The sequence below is a fragment of the Helicoverpa armigera genome, chromosome 24, assembly GCF_030705265.1.
Source record: "Helicoverpa armigera isolate CAAS_96S chromosome 24, ASM3070526v1, whole genome shotgun sequence".
Classification (NCBI taxonomy): Eukaryota; Metazoa; Arthropoda; class Insecta; order Lepidoptera; family Noctuidae; genus Helicoverpa; species Helicoverpa armigera.
In genome coordinates this window covers 5,516,498-5,530,863 of record NC_087143.1, presented here as the reverse complement: position 1 = coordinate 5,530,863, position 14,366 = coordinate 5,516,498, and the positions used below count along the sequence as shown (strand labels likewise).

The 14,366-nt window shown below is 34.9% G+C and overlaps 2 protein-coding genes across 2 annotated transcripts; both read right to left on the bottom strand.

Moving 5' to 3' along the window:
• Nucleotides 1-426: 426 nt before the first annotated feature.
• LOC135118657 (uncharacterized) lies at nucleotides 427-3,328 on the bottom strand. Its single transcript, XM_064041241.1, has 3 exons — nucleotides 2,835-3,328; nucleotides 605-1,049; nucleotides 427-527 (listed from the first exon to the last, which is right to left on the bottom strand). Exons 2-3 carry the CDS (start codon nucleotides 970-972, stop codon nucleotides 473-475), a joined length of 423 nt encoding a protein of 140 aa, XP_063897311.1. The 5' UTR covers nucleotides 973-1,049; nucleotides 2,835-3,328; the 3' UTR covers nucleotides 427-472.
• Nucleotides 3,329-3,459: 131 nt separating this feature from the next.
• Nucleotides 3,460-6,315, bottom strand: LOC126056541 (attacin-E). The gene is made up of 4 exons (XM_064041240.1): nucleotides 6,167-6,315; nucleotides 5,066-5,189; nucleotides 4,404-4,601; nucleotides 3,460-3,946 (listed from the first exon to the last, which is right to left on the bottom strand). Exons 1-4 carry the CDS (start codon nucleotides 6,261-6,263, stop codon nucleotides 3,742-3,744), a joined length of 624 nt encoding a protein of 207 aa, XP_063897310.1. The 5' UTR covers nucleotides 6,264-6,315; the 3' UTR covers nucleotides 3,460-3,741.
• Nucleotides 6,316-14,366: the final 8,051 nt, after the last annotated feature.

Sequence of the window (14,366 nt, the reverse complement as noted above, 5' to 3'; positions counted from 1 at the left end):
AGAGTTCCATCGAGCATACAGAGTTACGTTCCAATAACCACGGTTAATCCCGCCAAAAGTTTTTGGAAAACTGTTTTGGTTTTGGAAACTTTAAATGGGAAAAGTAGTAGATAGAAGCTGGGGTTGTACCAGACTATGGAGAAGTTTTTTGTTTGTCTTTGTTTGCATAATGTAAACTTTTAGCCGACAATATGGAGAAGAATAGTAGCACGCACATTACCTGGATCAGAAACCCGGCCGATATTAGACCGACTAAAAATTGATTCATATGTGTGTTATAGTTGTAAGTCACAGTGTTGTAAATAGTCGGGCCGATGGCCAACTACTTAGCGACTTTAGAGTGCAGTTTGCGGGGGTACTTAATTACAGTGCTTTTGAAGATAATAAATCACCATAGATGGAAATAAACAGGTAAAAAAAAATTTATTGCATAAATATTTATTTTTCAACAGAAATTACATATTACCTAGAGCTAAATAAAATTGAGGAATGGATTACTAGTAGAACTCAGACCCGCCAATTGATGGCTGAAACAAAAAACAATTGAACATCAATAAATTCAGTTTACTTTAAAACCTACTGTCTTAGTACTTCTTAAACTCACCGTTCTTCATCCTTTACTTTCTCATGAGAGTTTAAACTATCGACAAAATCCAGGTTTCCAATATCATCTTTGATTACCTCTTCCATATTTTTCCTAGGAAATCTTTTTCCTTTAACAGTCCTCTCTTCACCGACCTTAGTTTCTTTAACACCCTTTTTAGTATGAAAAGTCTTGAATATTTCAGCCTGTCTAGGTAACCTAGCTAATTCTCTTTCACTAAGACGACCAGTTTCTTTAATTGTGTCAAAAAAAGGATCTATTTCATCGAAATCTATGAAACGCCTTTCATCAATGATTGACTCTAAATCTTTTAAAGTTTTTGAACATGTCATCAGGGTTAGGATTAAGAACTGTTGTGCGTCGTACATTTTCGTTTTTAATACTTTCTTCGTCCTTATCAATTCTTGTGATAGATTTTAAATTGTTAGATATTTTATTCGTGAACCTGAAAATAAAAAGTGAATGTAATTATTTGATTTGCCTATCAGAAAAAGGCTATCAAATAAAGTAGTTGTCTGGCATGCTTTATTATGTATTGTAGAAGAGAAGAGTTTCCTCGTCTCAGAAGAAAAAATCCACGTTTTGACAAAAGGGTCGCCATTTTGATCGATCGTCAACATCCCGGAGATCTTGACTAGAGAATCTGACGTCCCCAAAATTATGGTCACAACATTACACTGAACTGTTTAGATAGGTTGCATCTGAGCACGCTCTATCTTCATAAAAACAGAGCGATCAAAACAGCCTATCACAAATAAAACAATCCCAACAAACATTGTGCAAAAGAAAATAATTTAAAACAAAGCGAACACAAGCACGCCTTTATTTCCCCACAGCAATACTTATCGTCAAACATATCTTTACTAGTATTGCGAAAACTGAAGGAATTTTCACGACAATTTTCACGACGCTGAAAGCTCTTGATAATGTCTCGAAAACTTCACTCGTTTCCTTTTACAAAGATATCGCTTTTTTACTAGAAAAGCTCTCGGGTAAATATGTCTTACCGTCTGTGAGTGTCGATTGATACCTTTCTCACCTGTCATTGTGTCAAATATTGTGTGTTATTCTTTCAGGCATTTTTGTTTGATATCATTTTTTGTATAGTTATTTGGTTCTTCCCATGTGAGAGGTTGTTGTGCCCAACAGTGGGACGATGAAAAGGCTGTAACGGTAACGGGCGGTATTTTGTTGACACTACTTTAACGAGAAGTGGAAATATTCAAACTTAAAACTGAGTAGAAAAAAAATTAAGTTAACACTTAAATGCAGTGCTTAGATTATGTGTAAAATAAAATTGAAATTGGGTAAGTTTTGCTTATGTTTTATTATTTCGTCTTCAGTCCTGAACCGTTCCAATACAGATTATGACTGCATTTAAATGATGATTATGTATTATCCCAACACACCACTAATCAAGTGAATTATTAAAAAAAAAACCGGCCAAGTGCGAGTCGGACTCGCTCACGAAGGGTTCCGTACCAGAACAAAAATTAGCAAAAAAAAACCAAAATATTTATTTTATTCTAGTTTTCAGTATTTGTTGTTATAGCGGCAACAGAAATACATCATCTGTGAAAATTTCAGCTCTCTAACTATCACGGTTAATGAGATACAGCCTGGTGACAGACGGACGAACGGACAGAGGAGCGAAAACAATAGGGTCCCGTTTTACCCTTTGGGTACGGAACCCTAAAAACAAACTTAATTTACTAAAGTCCCAATTAAAATTAATGTCCCGAATTAAATCACATCTAGTTAGCGTACATCTTAGATTCGTCACCAGCCTGTTATGATTGCAACTCGCGGCCCATTGGGTGGAAACAAAAGATTTATTCAACAAATATCGACAAACATTGTTTATTCCAAGATATTTAAGCAGACACATCAAAGGAACCATTTGTTTTTATGTTGGCACTTAAATTTTAGGGCTTTTGTATTAAATGTAGCTTTTAGCACTGAAATTCTTGTTTTAGTTTTTCTGTTTGTGAAGATAAAGTCAACATTTAAGGTTTTATTTGTGGATCAATTTAAAAGTACGAGTATAGGTATATTTGTGAATGTTGTTTTTAAAATTAAAAATTAGATTAGATACCATTCGTAGGTATCAAATAAGTTTGCGTGTCTGAACTTAGCCTGCACCCCTCTCTAAGTTTCTAATTTTTTTTTTAAAGGAGAGATAAATAAAGCTACATCTACATAATTTATTATATTATGCCATTTGCCTTACCTTTTTACTTATTTTATAACACCAGTGTGTTCTTTTTCCCTTTACAAAAAAAACATCACCAAGACACGACCGGTGCGCTTGCGTTGATAACTGATCTAGCCAGGTAAAAGAATAGGTCATTACAAAATGTCACCTGAACTCAGTGCTTCAATTCTGTACAGTTGCTAACAAATGCCCTTATGCCTGACTTGAAACCACAAAAGTCATCCCATATCTCAGTAGCTTCTCGATCGGCGCTGTATGTCTTTATATGCCATACTTATCTGTTTAATAGCTCTCTCCTATAAGTATATTCATAAGATGAAATCTTTACTGCCTATTAAATAAAGATTCGTAGAAAATTAAGAAGGAAACTTAGTAAATACATTAGACTCTTCAATGATACAAATACAAAAAAACATTAATAAAATTTAAAGAAAATTAATGTGCACGTTTTACATACGACTGTACGTACATTACCCTTTTTTCTGTAAGTATACAATACTTTGTTGACACATCTAAAAGTTGACTGCGAATTTCAATAACAGATCTATCTATTGTTTTGCGATTAATGGTTGCAATTTTGTCATAATTATCCGCAGTTAAATGCATGTTGTACAAGAGGTTTAGTTTATAAAAACAAAGATTAGTTATATTTTACTTTATTCTGTCTTTTAAATGAAAAATAATGAAATGACAAAAGCTTTACTTATTCTTAAAATATATGGCACAAGCTGCAAACTTACAAATATCTAATTAATACTTTGGTTTTACATTTTTTTGCATCTTAAAATTGAAGAGATGAGAATTAAGCTTAAGCAAATGACATATTTATAAATGAATGTATAGTTTAAAAGTACTAAAATATTAATCACAAAACTGAAAAGAAACTTTTTCAAATGCTCTTTGACAATAAAAACTCAAAAATTTAAAAATACTTTCTAAAAGTAAGACCAGCGGATGGCTCCCAAGACGAACTTCTCATAAAGGGTGACACAGACTTGCTGAACCCAGCGTTAAAGTCCAGGGAACTGGCTCTATCCCGGAACAGGTTGAGATTGCCAGTGGCTGAGTAATCCGTACGATCAAATAAGGGAGTGCGGGCCACCCCTAATGAAGCTCCCACTCTATTTCTGGAATTGGAAAGAAGAATATAGGTATGAAACAACAGAATGACGATTGAACAACATAAACGTCAGTTTTCTTAAAACAACTGTCTAGTATGAATTCTAACGTTCAATTTTCAAAGTAAACAGTTGTTTTGAGAAAAACGAACATGTATGTTGTCAATGAATATGGACCTATGTATCCTAAATTGGATACATTTTGGCAGTCGTTACCGTCGTGGCAGTCAAAATCCAGAAAGTCTGATAACCAGTCATACCAAATATTGCCTACGTAACTGGGATGAAGAAGTCTGACAGGCAGTCGCTCCATGAAAACACTGCACTGAGCCAGGTAAGACTGGAACCGACATACTTTGGGAAAAGGTTAGGCAGATGATAATGACATTGCAACCTTACATTTTCCGTAATTTCTTAGTAAAAGCATGACAATCAAGCTCACTTGTATAACAAAGATGATACTTACTTGTACATATAATCGAGACCACCGCCAACAGTGTTGAAGTTCGGCACCTGAGGTATGGAAGGCATGTTGCGGGTCACAAAGGCGTTAGCAGTCACGTCATGGTTATCATTGTGGAACAGATTCGCATGTCCAGCAGCTGTCAGCTTGTCACCGAAGTTCGGGATATGAGTGTCGGTTAGTGAGAGTCCGTGGCCGCGGCTGGAAGAGAATATCAATTATTAATGGATTGTCTAAAGAAAATAATTGTTAGAGGAAAAGAAATTGAAAAGCTGCAACATCTAGTAATGAAATCTCCATGAAAACTGCAGGTGTCATAGTTGTAGGAGCCTCATGCTTTAAGTACTAAGGCGGAGGCCCGTGAATTAAATTCTATTATATCGTGCCAGAGTTCGTAAAATACCTAGAACGTCTGATATATCAAGAGAAAGGTGACTAGTTCTCTAGAATAGGGCTATGAAATCTACTGGAAGATCTAAAACCATTGTTTGTTTATTTTTGTTGTTTTTGAAAGACAAATGACTCCGTTTTATAAATTAGAGGTGTTGAACTCAAGACAACTAGATGACGTCCACTGCTGGATAAATCCCATACGTATATATGGGATCCGTATACATAAATGCGTATATATGGCACATATAATATAACTGATGATGATCACTTACGCATTTTCATAAGTGAGACCAGCAGTAGCAGCTTGAAGGTGCTTGTTCCTATCGAAGTTCAGTCCTCCGACAGCGCTCAGCATATTCTTATCGTCACCAGTTATTGGCAGTCTAGCGTTTATTGCTGAAGATAAAAGAAATGTGGTTGATATGGAAAATTACCTGATCAAGGGTGTTAAGGAACTACATAATGTATACGGTAGGGTAAAAAGTAGCGCATATTGTAACTATAATATACCTTTTCATCCCACCATCTCGGAAAGAGTAGTTTTACCCTTTGATATCTGAGCGCAAAAGTCGTTTTTATCCTCTAGAGCGGCAACGTCATTTGAATTTAGAACATCGTGTGCAATACTCCATTTGTGACAATCTTGATAAGACTTTTCAAACAAATACATATTAAACAAATAAAATACTGCTTAAAATAATTAATTATTAATTAATTAATTAATTAATTAAGTAATTTTTATTATTGTTTTTACATAGATTTTTAACCTCGTTTCATTTTTAAACTGCGTTTTTAAATAAATGAACTTTAATAGGTACCTACTTCTTTTTAATTGATACTCATATGTGCGTGCCATTTTGTTTTTTGAGTTTAGCCTCGATGAGGTGGGATGAAAAGTTACGTGTTGCACTCGAGTGCAAAGATTTTTCACCTTGTGCTCTTTTGATTCCCTCGCTATCGCTCAGGATTCTAATTATTGAAACACTCGCTACGCTCGTGTTTCAATTTTAGAATCCTTCGCTTGCTCGGTCATCAAAATTGAGCCCGCGGTTAAAAAGCAACTTTGCACTCTTGTATAACAAATAACTATTATAGAAAGTAAGAAGATGGAGAAAACATGTTACGCTGACCCCAAATAAACTTGGGGTAGAGTGATAATGATGATGATTGATGAGTCTAGAGATTAAAGTCTCTCAGTTGGTTCAGCCGTTTTATAATAAAATTATATCCGCCACTTTTACATTTATAATTTCAGACAATTATTTAAATGCAAAAGTAACAATGTCTGTCGCGGTTCCACACCAAAACTACTGAACAGATTTAAGTTATGGTACACAGATAGTCTAGCTAGACGCTTAGAAAAAAAATCTTACCTGAACTTTTATCAGAGTTAACGACAGTACTGCCGTGTAACTGGGGGTAGGCCGAAGCACTAACCACGAGCAGGGTTAAGCAAACCAAAGAGAACATGATTGCTTTCTTCAGGACTATCAAATGATGACCAGACTCAGTATTCTCGCGTTTATATACGAACAGTTGTAAGATGATAAGCTAATAGGGACTTTACCGAGCGAGCGAATTATCGTGGACAGTTAAATGATTCATTGGGAGTTTATTAAGTACTTAAACTGTCTTTTGTTTTTTGAGGGATTTAGTGAATGATCTGTTTGTAAATTGCTGGTGTGTTGTGATGAATTTTATCACCTGTCTTTGTTATCCTATTTACCTATCTAATGTTATAAATGCGAATGTTTGAATGTAGGTACGTATTGATTGTTTTGATCTTTCATGTAGAAAAAGGTCGATTTTGATATAACTCGCTAGGAATGAAGCTGATATATCAGAATAACATAAGGCTACTTTATTTACCAAGTGCGGCAGAAACGGTAGTTCCCACGGACGTGGGTAATACCGCGGGAAGAAGCTAGTATGAACATTTTTGGATCTAATGTACTACACCAGTGGTTTTACCTGCGTAAACAGAAACTATTTTCCGCACATAGATATAAAAGTAGCCAGCTATACAGATGGGCTGTATTCATCCCCTGAGTAGGTACCGCTTGTTCCTAAGAAAATAATTAAAAGAATATCTTCATAAAATAGTTATAATGTTATTATTATTGTAAGCGCATTACATGTTAGTATTACATGATTAATTAAATAACAACAATAATATAATTACTGAAGGAAAATTAACCACTTGTTTGTATTGCGGTTTTGTGGCTAAAGTTATATTTTTTTTATAAAATCCTTTATTGTATTTAAAACAAAACATTAATTATGGTTTTTAATTGGTAGAGAAGTCAGTCCAGAATTAGGTTATTAATAAATATTTTAAATACTAGCTGCGGCCTGCGACTCTGTCTGTGCATTTATAAGTATGCATAAAACTTTTTAACTTCCTAAAGATTGAGATTTTTTAATTTGCCAGTATGATTTTGATTACTTAAACTAAATTGGAATCCGTAGACTTTCAACGTTAGTTTTTTTTTCTTAGCTAGGAATAGTCAACTAAATAGTTTAATTTTGAGTGAGAAACAAAAGAATATCATCTTTGTATTTTAATAAAAAACAAACAAATGCAATAATATTAATATACAAACAAACACACACGCCAATTTGCTTCTCTTGTAACCCCGTAGATTGATCCTGACTTTCTTAAGGCAAGCATGTTGCACTGTTTAACCGACTTCCTGAAATATGGAACGTTTTCAATTCGTCTGAATGTTTGTTTTCTAACTTTTGAAAATCTGACATGAGCCAAATACTAAGTACCTAAGTTTTTTTACTGTACATCGTCGTTTACGTCATCTAGAAAAAACTTTATTTTTTATTAGTAAGTCTTTTGCTTAGTATATTTTTAGGTCAAAATAATAAAAAACCTCTTCAAATAATAATAAATATTACTTTGTAAAAATAACTGCAATAATATTAATACACGAACAAACATACATGCCAATTTTCTTTCCCTGTAACCCCGGGAGTGAACCGCGCTTTGATAAGTACCACTAATACATTGATGCTGTCTGAGGTCAAATGCCTACGACTTTAGATATCACACGGGTGAGAGGATTCCTTTGTTTTGTTTAATATTGTTTGAGAATCAAAAAATTTATATTAGAAAAAATATTAATACACGAACAAACACACATGACAATTTGCTTCCCATGTAACCCCGGGAGTGAACCGCGCGTTGATAAGCTAAGTTCCACTAATAGATTGATGCTGTCTGAGGTCAAATGCTTACGACTTTAGATATCACACGGGTTAGGGGATTCCTTTCTTTAATTTAATTTTGAGTGAGAATCAAAAAAAATATCATCTTTGTATTAATAAGTGCAATAATATTAATACACGAACAAGCACACATGCCAATTTGCTTTCTTTGTAACCCCGGGAGTGAACCGCGTTGATAAGTAGGTACCACTAATAGATTGATGCTGTCTGAGGTCAAATGCTTACGACTTTAGATATGAGACGGACTGGGGGATTCCTTGACAATATGGTCAGATGTAGCTATTTATGTTTACTGGGTGAATTACATAAGAATGATAGTAAATAAACAAATATAAATATAGTGTTTTAAACGGAGGTCTTTTCCCTGCCCGGGGCTTCGGGATTGTTCGAGATAGCGGCCCTGGTACATAAAAGGCTTACGAAGGAACGCGATGAATTTTTAGTCAGTAAAAATCTGTCACTCCCTCACCGCTGCTAACCCAAAGTGAGAGGGGTCATTTGATGATTTTTGCCAACGGAAAAAAGGTCTTTCCCTTGCAGTGGGATATAATTGGCTACAAAAATATATTTTTTAAGCATAACTTGTCATATTTATGGCCGACTTCTTAAATTGGATAGTTTACAAAGAAACGAAGTCACTGATATCAGTTTTTGCAAAAAAATAATATGACTAAAAGCTAAAATAGATACAGCAGAACAACGTAGATTATTATTGAAAACGCGAAATATCCTTGTTTGTCCAAAAATAACCACATAAAAAATCTTCTAAAACGTCTTGTCATAACACCAATGCATTTCAAAACAGAGCCATAATACAAGCAACTGGCCATTGAAAAATTCTTTACAAAGTCCATTTACTAACAAATTAATGGCAACATCTTTTTATCGCGGCATCTCCGCACATTATCGCGAAAGGAAACATCTAAGCCTTTTTCTTTGACTAAAAGCCTGTATAAAAATATCGCTGCAACAAACTAACTTAACTTGACCTAACATAAAAACAATATTACACCTTATCTTCACAGCATAAAGTTGATTTTCCAATGTATTTGTGACTACCAAAGCTGCACGAACACTGGCCGATTCCATATCGCACTAAATAAAAAAACCTTTAACGTCACGATAAAAATCCTCAACAAAGCCAAAAAGGTCCGCGATTTTACGAACGTTTACATTGCGAATGTGACCCTTATTACAATGATGTAAGAGTCACGTCAAAATGTTATGTAAGCCGAAATAAGTGAGTAGTACAGGAGATAGACTACCTTTTTTATTACTCAACCTTTTTTTTATATTTTTTTTCTGTGTCAATTTTCAATCACAGTTTTATATACGTTAGCTACTGTTAAAATCATAGGAAAATAATTTGATTAACAATATTTTTACGGCCGCATTTGATCTCGTAACTTCAAACCAAAACACAGCCCCAATGTAACATCATCTCCCGAGCCTTTTCCCAACTATGTTAGGGTCGGCTTTCAGTCTAACCAGATTCAGCTGAGTACCAGCGCTTTACAAGAAGCGACTGCCTATCTGACCTCCTCAACCCAGTAACGACTGCCAAGGATATTCAATGACAGCCGGGACCTACAGTTTAACGTGCCATCCGAAACACAGTCATTGGTGTCTAAGATATACTCAGAAAGTTCATACATACAGCCCCAACGTAACATCTCGGTGTTAAACATCTCGCTTCGACTATTTCAAAATAAAAAACCGAAGAAACTCCTTTAAGTTTTATAAAAAGAAAAACATAGAGAAACAAAAGAAAGTAATATTTTCAAGAATTCTTGAAGCATAGTGAAAAAGTTTATAATTATATGTCAAGACAACGAGGCTCTGTGACAGTACTTTATGAAGTTGAAAACAAAGTTTCATAAGTGGATTCTTGTGGATCCAAGGATTTTAACTTTTGAATTTGAGCTGCATAATCTTAGCTGAAGTTTGGAGCAAAAATCTGTTTAGTAAATAAGGACATTTAGTAACTGGAACGATTTTTATTATACCTACTAGCGAGCTTCTCAAGGTTTGCACGAGTATTAAAACTTACTTGTGAATCCATCTCTCTATTGGTGTAGACCACACATTCATTAAGTAATTTTTATGTTTATCCCGAACAGATTTCCAGACTCGATGTAGGTATTTGTAGTAGTGGAGCGAATTTAAATATTTGATTACCTACTGTTACTGTTACTGCCTTTTTATCGTCCCACAACTAGCCACAGGCCTCTCACACGGAGAAGATTTGAGAATTGATTTGAGGAAGGATTTAATTAAATATTTAAATAAATACAACAAAAATTGTATGTTCATATGGCTGTGGTAAGATTCTCGTAAATACTTAATTGTACTGTAAATAAAACAGAAGAAAAAAATATTATGTCATATTGAAAAAAATAAATAACTGTCTCAAAAACTCACTACGTCTCCCCACCTACAATCCTTGTACACTGCCTCTATTGAAATCGGGAAAGGTCTAAAGGGCCCAAAGTATAGGGCTATTTATTTTGATCTCAAGTGACATTCCCCAAATCATTGGTAGAATGTGAAAATTTTTAGCCCTTCGCAGTCAAGGGTATAAATTGTTTCCCAAAAAGGATAAGGGTACTTTAGATACGAAATAATTTGGCATGCGACACCTTTTTGCTGTAAGATTGATTAATTTTGAATTTTAAATAGAGTTTTGATTACAACATTTTTGCGGTAAAGAACCTTATTTGAAGGGTGAATGTAGGTTTGTGTAATTTTAGATACCAGAACATTGACAGCATATTTTGTAGTTCAATAGGGTCATTTTTAACACAACCTTTTTCTTAAACCTTCAGAATACTTATTTGTACTTTTAACTTCACAATATTTTGAAACTATAACAAGTTTAACCAGAAATATACACAACAAACACCAAAGTAAATAAATAATATCCCGACACCTGCACACATGGTTGGTTAGCCCCACGGTAGGCTATTTAATCTTCAACTGATAAACTACATTATATACTTCTTCATTACATATCTAAATATATAAAACTCAAAGGTGACTGACTGACTGACTGACTGACTGACATAGTGATCTATCAACGCACAGCTGAAACCACTGGACGGATCGGGCTGAAATTTGGCATGCAGGTAGATGTTATGACGTAGGCATCCGCTAAGAAAGGATTTTGATCAATTCTACCCCCAAGGGGATAAAATAGGGGATGAAAGTTTGTATGAAACTTTGTCAATTTTAAACCGATCGGACTGAGACTTTGCATGCATAAAGCTACTATGGCGTAGGCAACTCTTAAGAAAGGATTTTGATAAATTCCATCCCTAAGGGGATAAAATAGGGGATGAAAGTTTGTATACATCTTCTTAGATTTGTACACGCTAATCTTCCGAACTACTGAACGGATTTCAATGATTTTTTCTTTGTTGTATCAGTATTAAGCCTGGTCAACATATAGGCTATAATTTATCTTCGAAACTTGAAGACCTGATGCAGAACTCCAACAGACCAACAAAACTATAAGAGATACAAAAATGGTGCCATGGCAAAAAATTTTTTCATGTGATGAGCATTTTCAGCTGAGATAATAAATTTTAAGATCTGGAACACCTGATGTGGAACCCCAAGAGCCCAGCTTCTCTATACCATATACAGGTATGACGTTTTAGCAAAAGTTGTTCAATTTGATAAGCACTTTCTATTGACTTACACAAATTGAAGATCTAAAACACCTGATGTGGAACTCCAGGGGCCCAGCTAGACTATAGCATATAGGGGTATGACGTTTTAGAAAAAGTTGTTCAATCTGATAAGCACTCTCTGTTGACTTATAAAAATTGAACTACACCTACACCTGATGTGGAACTCCAGGACCCCAGCTAGAACCATGACGGGGGTAGGTCTCACGCCTCTGGTTTGGCTTGGCCGTCCAGAGTGGAGTCGCTAGAGCAGGATTAGTAGCCCTGCTCGGAGGGTAGGTGCCTCATGGTAAGCACAGGGAGCGCGTAATCTGCGTTTAAAGTCCACCGAGGTATCCTCACCCTTCAGCTCATACTTGAGAGATTGGTTCTCTACCCACTAAACCACCACGACTTCCACTAAGTCACCACGACTTTGTCATCTATTTAATGTTTTTTTACGTAATAATACTTGTGTAATATTTTTGCCACACACAAATGCGGACTAATTAGAATCACTACTTTTATCCCTATGGTCACGTCTATTGCGGTTCAGTTCTCAGCGTTTTGTTTAATCTGCTGTGCTTTTGCTGTTAAAGTACAAAAATTAAGTATATAGAACATTTCTCTTCGGTCCCTTAAAATTCAATATCAGACTATTCAGATCTTTGATTTTGCTGACCCCGTAGTCGCTGGCATAAGGGACAGGATCCGCGTACGAAGTCGCGGGCAGAAGCTAGTAAATACATATAACGACACCCAGACCACAGCCAAAACGCCCTTTATTTCAAAATAAAACATTTTTCACCAAAGATTCTTTTCTGACTGAATAATTTACAACTGAATAAAAACTTTGAGCAAAACACCACGCATATAACATTATTAACTTCGTATGTATATTCTTCATTAACCAGACCATTGCAAAATAATATCTGCCTGTTTTCTATCCAAGAGCTAGCAATATAAATGTTTCAAAAACAAAACTTTTGAGTGCACCCGAGTACGGAACCCGCGTAAGCAGAACATATTGCGAGACTCCGCCATTTTGGATCTTATTCACGGTCCTTGGTTCGCTAACATATGAACTCATCCTTTTTTGAAGAGGATGTTTTTAGATAGCTATTTATTTAAAGGATTTTAATTAAATAGTTTTTTTGTGGAGTTGTTTAGAGTTTGCATATAGAAATACGTATACGTATTGTTGGTACGTTGAGGATGATCAAAGTACTTAATTATGTACCTATAAACTGTTGTAACAGTTTCATCTATCTTTTTATTTTATTAACAAAAAGAAAGGAAAGAATAAGTATTTTGCTTGCTTTAAAAGGCTCCGAAACGATAGAACCGATTGAAAATTATTTACGAACTGTTAGGAAGCTACAGTCTTCCCGGGTAACGTAGGCTATATTTTACCCCGATACGGGCAGTAGTTCACGAGACGTGAATGAAACGGTGGGAAACAGCAAGTAATCAATGTTTCAAAAACTTGCAAAAATGTAAAGATAATTTTGATAAAACATGTTGCCCATATTAAAATTGCCACAGAAACCTCTGTACCTAACTGATTTGATCTTCACAGTCCTTAGAGGTTGCCTTTAATATAACTTGTAGTTTTTCTTTCATCTAAATTCCGATGTATCTGAGTAAAGGTTTTTCTGAAGACACGCAAAATGGCTTTTTTATTTATTGAGACTTTAATGAAATTGCCCTTTTTTCGTTCTACTAGTATCTCTACAAACGTTACTTTAAGATCACTCTGCTTTAAAAAATTACTTATTTACTCTACAGTACAGCTACTCATATTTACTCAACAGAAATGATATTAAAAATATATATATATATACCTTTACCAATCTATTTTCAAGACATTTATTTCAATTAAATTTTTTCTGTAATTTAGAGTAGTGATGGGAGGCCCTAAATAGTAATATGATTTTCAATTAATTAACCTGAGTACCATCATTTCTGTCAAAAAGAATGAAACCAAAGGCTTCCTGAAAAGCTTTAGAATTTAAAACAAACAATATTGGCTAGAGAGCAAAGCGGTAGCCATCCATACATTTATGTAGACACCTGCACTGCAAGCCATTTTAATGCATAGATTTACTTCGAAAGAGAATCAATACACAAACTACCCTACCTAAGTAAATACAGTATGAATAACAAAAGTTCCAACATTTTGAAACAATCCTTCCGGTCCTTTATTGAAGGAAACAATTCAAATTGAAACGTAAATTACAAACGCTTTCAATTTAAATGACCTTTTAGACGATTAAGTGGGACCCCATAGGGCTGGGTCCCATCGGTTCGTGTTTTATGACGAGATTTTTCAATGTTATGGGCCCGTTTGTGAAGATGGGGTTATGAGTGAACTTGTTAAGGGTTATTTATCACGGATTTAGTTAATGGACTGAAATTTACTGTTGCTTTAGGGTTGTGGTGAATTTAGGGGTAAGCAGGAGGTGTCGAGATCTATCAAAAGGTTTTTATATGGTTTTCAGAATATGCTAACACTTTACATACTTATTACCCATTATCATCATCAACCTAGTCTATTATTCCACTGCAAGGCATAGGTCCCTTCTCTGCGTGAGAAGCGCCTGCTTAATGCTGGTTAACCATTTCAAACTTGACAATTTCAGACTTTGAAGTCCAGGTTACCTCATGA

Coding starts and splice junctions, on each gene's coding strand:
- LOC126056541 (XM_064041240.1), bottom strand. CDS start 6,263: ATGTTCTCTTTGGTTTGCTTAACCCTGCTCGTGGTTAGTGCTTCGGCC. Junction 5,190..6,166: donor TAACTCTGATAAAAGTTCAG/GTAAGATTTTTT, acceptor TTTTATCTTCAG/CAATAAACGCTAGACTGCCA. Junction 3,947..4,403: donor GGTCTCGATTATATGTACAA/GTAAGTATCATC, acceptor TTCCAATTCCAG/AAATAGAGTGGGAGCTTCAT.
- LOC135118657 (XM_064041241.1), bottom strand. CDS start 972: ATGTACGACGCACAACAGTTCTTAATCCTAACCCTGATGACATGTTCA. Junction 528..604: donor AAAGTAAAGGATGAAGAACG/GTGAGTTTAAGA, acceptor TTTTTGTTTCAG/CCATCAATTGGCGGGTCTGA.